The following is a 5,585-nucleotide window of genomic DNA, read 5'->3' on the forward strand; positions in this document are numbered from 1 at the left end:
TGCATGCATGCATGCATACATACATAATTGAAATAGCACAAAAATTGGGTATGAATTGAGAGAAAACTAGACTGTAAACCTATGACTGGATATATTTTCCCCTTTTGCATTCTTGTATGTGCTTTTCTTTCTTACTTTTCTTTCTTAAGATATATTCTTGGATGAAAAAAACCATGGACTAACATTCAACGATGCAGCAGTCAAAAGCAAATAGTGCAAGACGTGTAAGGAAAGCGTCAACCAACAAAGTGTCTGTCTATACACGGAGTATTTTGCTATAAGAGAAATACACGGAGAGTGCAGGGTATGGTTATAGCTCTCCGGGTCAAGCAATTGAGGGTGCGTGGTGGTCACAATGGTGGTTTACACGCAAAGTCTGTGTATGCTCACATCACTCTCTCTCTTGTACTGCGTATTCTTTTCTACAATTTTACTTTTGTCTGTCCATGGATGTCCTCACCATGAATCCAGAGCGCTTCTGAGTCTGAAGGCCGCCTTTTTCGACACGAATGGAATGCTGAAGTCGTGGGAGGGAGATGACTGTTGTGTATGGAGAGGTGTCCACTGCGATGAAATGGAATTGGGCGGACATGTTACTGAGCTGGATATTAGAAACTTTCATCTTTCATTTATGGATGTAAACATTGATTCAGGCTTGTCACAATTGAAGCATCTTCAATATTTGGATTTGAGTGGCAATTATTTTGCGGATACTCCTTTCCCTCCAGCTTTGGCCTCCTTAAAGAACTTGTCATATTTAAACATTTCCGGTGCCTCTTTTGCAGGAGATATTCCACCTGAACTTGGAAATTTGTCTAACTTGCATTATTTAGATTTAAGTGATAATTCATTTTCTGATAACAGCAGCTTACAGTGGCTTTCTAATCTGTCCACGCTTAAGTATCTTTCATTGAAGGGAGTATATTTAGAAAACTTCCCTGCAAGGTGGGGGAGTATTATTGGTAGACTCTTCCAACTTGCATATCTGGACCTCTCTGGTTGTTTAATTGATTCCCCCCTCCCAGTTTCTTTGCTAAATATTTCCTCGCTTGCTGTTCTTAAGTTTAGAGGTAATTCTATGTCAGGATCTTTACCTAGTTGGATGGGGAACATGAGCAAATTAACATTAGTTGATCTGAGCTCTAATATCTACTTAAATGGCTCCATACCCAACAGTTTATCAAGGCTTAATTTCCTCGAATACCTTGACCTCTCTAATAATGGCATTGTGGGTATACCCGAGGCTATCTCAAATCTCACCAGTCTTAGATATTTGGATTTGTCTGCTAATAAGTTGACTGGTAGGATACCTTCAAATTTAGGGGACATACATACTAATGTGGCAAGTCTTTCTTATTTAGACCTTCACCAGAACCAATTCGAAGGTACCATCCCGTCTAGCTTGGGTTTACTCATGAATCTTACTTATATAGATCTTAGTGGCAACAGGCTTAGTGGTCGAATCCCTACTTCTCTAGGCAATCTCCTGTCTCTTACCGTCTTAGATTTACATGATAATCAACTGGAAGGCAGTATCCCATTCAGTTTAGGAAAAATTAGCACACTCAAAAGATTATTCCTTTCCGACAACAAGATTAATGGAGACCTTCCCTTCTCATTTTCTCAATTGTCCTCACTCGTCACTCTTGATCTGAGAAACAACCATTTGAATGGAAGTATTCCTTCCATGCTTACGCTACCATCTTCTCTACAGACTTTTCTGCTCTCCAACAACAACATGACAGGAACAGTTTCAGATCGTGTTCTCTTGCACACTAGTTCAAGGCTTGAAGAGTTGGACTTGTCATACAGTGGGTTGAATATCCACATTGACTCGGCGCCTTGGATCCCGCCTTTTCAGCTCCGGACCTTGGATTTCAGGAGGTGTAAAATTGGAGGTCCAATTCCTAGCTGGATTTCAACACAATTTAAACTTGAAAATGTGGATATATCAGACGCCAATCTTGTGGGAAATCTTCCACCTTGGCTGTGGGAATTTTCATTGGAATTGATTAGTTTGAACTTGTCAAACAATCAGCTAGAGGGTCCTGTCCCTGCTATTTCAATCCCGCTTCCACTGCAGGTGTTGGATCTGTCTGTAAATGAATTGAATGGCCCTTTTTTGCTAGATATTCGTATGCCTGAACTACTAAGCTTGGAGGTGCTTTTACTTGCAAACAACGAAATCGAAGGACCTGTGCCAGTTTCACTAGGGGCTATGACAGGTCTAAGCGTTCTGGATATGTCAAATAATCAGCTAAGAAGCACTATCCCTGTTATGGGTGATAGGACGTCCCTTAGGGTGTTGAATTTGGAGAACAACCATTTAAGAGGAGAGATCCCTATCAGCCTGGCCAATCTCTCAGAACTTGTAATGCTGAACCTGGCAAATAATGAATTGGAGGGTGAGATCCCTAAGGAGCTTGGAAACTTAACAAAGCTTTTGTCTCTCCACCTCGAAAAAAACAATCTGCGGGGACTTCTTCCTCTGGCATTAAAAGGACTTTCTCGGCTGCAGGTGCTTGATGTAGGAGAAAACAATTTCACAGGAAACATTCCAACTTGGATTGCTAACTATTCAAGTCTACAAGTTCTTATGATGAGATCAAACAATTTCATAGGCAAACTACCTCCACAGATTGGCAAAATGTCCGAGGTTCGGCTCCTGGACCTTTCTTCTAATCTTTTATTAGGTCAAATCCCAGATACCTACTTCAATTTTTCGGCCATGGTCGATGTAAAGGGAAATATGTCTGTGCTTGGAGAAGACCGTCATTGGATTCGCCACTTCAGTGGGAGGAAAATTCATTATTTGACAAACGTGTTCGTGCTCGGAAAATATAGAGGAGGAAAGTACTATTTAGATAGCATAGATATAGTTACCAAGGGAGCAGAAAGGCATTATGGTTATGTCTTCTCTACTATGACATGCATTGATTTGTCAGACAATAGATTATGGGGTCATCTTCCAACGGAAATTGGAAATCTCAAAGGCTTGATGTTTCTAAATCTTTCTAGGAACAGTTTCAATGGGGTCATTCCAGGTAGCATGGGCAACCTGAGTCAGTTGGAATCGTTGGACCTTTCAGTCAATAAATTTTCAGGAAAAATTCCTTTCGAGCTTGGATTTCTGGATTATTTGGGTTATTTAAATCTGTCTTTTAACAATCTGTCAGGGGTGATACCACAGCAAGGTCGTCATATGATAACATTTGATAAATCAGCATTTTCAGGAAATCCAAATCTGCAGGGATGCCCTGTTGAAAGCTGGAAGTGTTCTCCCCGCCATTCACAACTATCTCCTCCTACCATTGATGTCATGGAAGAGACAAAACAAGGGTTTTCATGGTATGAGCTGAGTATTGGATGGTCAGTTGCAGCAGGATTTTCGGTCGTGGTTTTGGTACTCACTTTCAATGTAAATTGGAGAAAGACAACCTTTGGTCAGATGGACAGAGTTATAACATTTCTGCTGGGGGAACGTACTAATCGGAGATGATGAAGCTGGACATATGGTATTTTGCTTTTTAGATATGTTTAGATCTCCTTAACAAGGCATCTGGACAAGGCATTTAGGGTATGGTATCTTGCTTTTATTATAATAAAAAATTGTGTTCAGAGATCTTAAGACGCTTTATGGACAAGACAATGAAGGTGTATTTTTGTTTTTCATTATAATAAATATTTTAATGTTGAGGCATCTGGGGAAGATATTTCATCTTGTTTGTTCATTTGAAAATTCAAAATATATTTCTAAGATATTATATTTTTTTATTTTTTATTTTATTTTAAACACAAAGATATATTTATTATATCTGTATATATATATTATTTGAAGATTGTATTGGTTATTTTTAGATTTTAATTTATGATATAGAAAGAGATATAGTGAATAGCAAATTAAATTTTATTTATCTTTTGAATTTTAGCTTTTGTTGGTTTTTATTTTAACTATTTATTGGCTAATATTCAATTGTATGTAAAATCTTAATGAATATATATTTAATTACATTAATATATATTGAAGGGCTTAACATTTAAGAATTTAATGTTTTTTGTTATGTTTATTTGTATAAGAAAAATGAAATATGTTTTTGCACAAAAATGAGAAATACATTTTCATATAAAAAATATAAAAAATCTTGAATGTCAAATAGTACAAATCATCTTTTTGCACTATAATATATATATATATATATATATATATATATATATATATATATATATATATGAACATCTGAAATAATAAAAAATAAGAAATTCTCTTTTAAATTACATTATTTATCAATAACAAATAATTAACTAAAAGGTAATATTCATGCTTCTTTGCATGATTTGAAAACAATCATTTAATTAAAGAGCTCCCTAATAGCATGTCAAAGATCTCATAAATTGTAATGCTCGACCTATAAAACAATGAATTGAAGTGTGAGATCTCTTAGTTGAAGTGTGAGATCTCTTAGGAGTTGGAAAAAACTGATGTTTTACACTACTTAGCATCCATAAGACCATTTGAACAAAATATATGTTTTAATGAATCATTTATTTAAAGAATATTTTAAAATTATATGTTTTAATTGATATTAATTTTTTTAAAATATTTTAAATGAAATTTATATTTATTTGTGTGTAAAATTTTAATTAGTAAATATTTAGTTAACATAAATATTATTTTAAATTTAATGAAATTTTTATTTTTATTTTTTCTCTTTAATAGTGGTTTAACTTCTGGGGTAACTCCATGGTTAAGTGCATTTGAGTTTGAGTAGTACTGGGATCAATGACGTTCCAAGAAGGCTCAATGCTTCACCTTTGTGAGAATCACCTAGATGCAATGAATGCTAAGTGCACACATAATTCTTATGAGAGATGGGTTCTTGTGAACGACTACTTATGAAACATGGCTCAATGAGTTACAAATTTGAATCTTGATAGAAATATCATAAGCATGATCTTGTCCAAACTATACACTCTTTTATCCTCTAGAACCAAAAAAGAAAAGAAAATAGAAAAAGAAAAAAATGCCCATTAGTTAATGCATTTATCCAACTATGCCCTATAAAGGCCTCCCACCCCACTCTTAAGGACAATACATGTGACCTCTTCCATACATTTCTCCACCAAGCACCATCATTTGATTGGTGAAATTCATATTCCAAAAAACTATCTAAGTGAGTAAGAGCGTTTGTTGGAATTACAAAAATTACTGATAATTTAAGTATGCCAAGAGAACAAGGATTTAAAAATTATATTCAAAATAATATTTTAAAAAATAATTAAAATAATAATGACAAATATATACTCGAGTTTGACAATGGATTCATTGGGAGAATAACAAAACAACATTTTCCTAAGATTAAAAATGAGAGGAATTAAAAAAATGTCAAAGTGAGAATAAATTAACTTTTCACAATGAGGGTAAGTAATTATATGATGTATAGAGTTTTAGAATAATGTGATGTTGAAATCTTCAAATCAGGGAATTCATGATTACAACGTTTTTTTTTTCTTTTTAAATTCTATCCAAGTTTGTGTCTTTTTTTAGGTTGAATTTGTAAACTTTATAATTTTTTAAATCGTAAATT

At 34.6% G+C, this 5,585-nt stretch overlaps 1 protein-coding gene across 1 annotated transcript; it reads left to right on the forward strand.

The window, feature by feature from the left end:
- The first annotated feature begins 355 nt into the window (after nt 1–355).
- Nucleotides 356–3,499, forward strand: LOC131076642 (LRR receptor-like serine/threonine-protein kinase GSO2). The gene has a single exon (XM_058013942.2). The coding sequence runs from the start codon at nt 356–358 to the stop codon at nt 3,497–3,499; it is 3,144 nt and encodes a 1,047-aa protein (XP_057869925.2).
- The last annotated feature ends 2,086 nt before the right edge of the window (nt 3,500–5,585 follow it).

This window comes from Cryptomeria japonica, chromosome 5 (genome assembly GCF_030272615.1).
Source record: "Cryptomeria japonica chromosome 5, Sugi_1.0, whole genome shotgun sequence".
Classification (NCBI taxonomy): Eukaryota; Viridiplantae; Streptophyta; class Pinopsida; order Cupressales; family Cupressaceae; genus Cryptomeria; species Cryptomeria japonica.

Bases quoted from the DNA above. Each gene is read 5' to 3' on its own strand.
- LOC131076642 (XM_058013942.2), top strand. From the start codon at position 356: ATGGTGGTTTACACGCAAAGTCTGTGTATGCTCACATCACTCTCTCTC.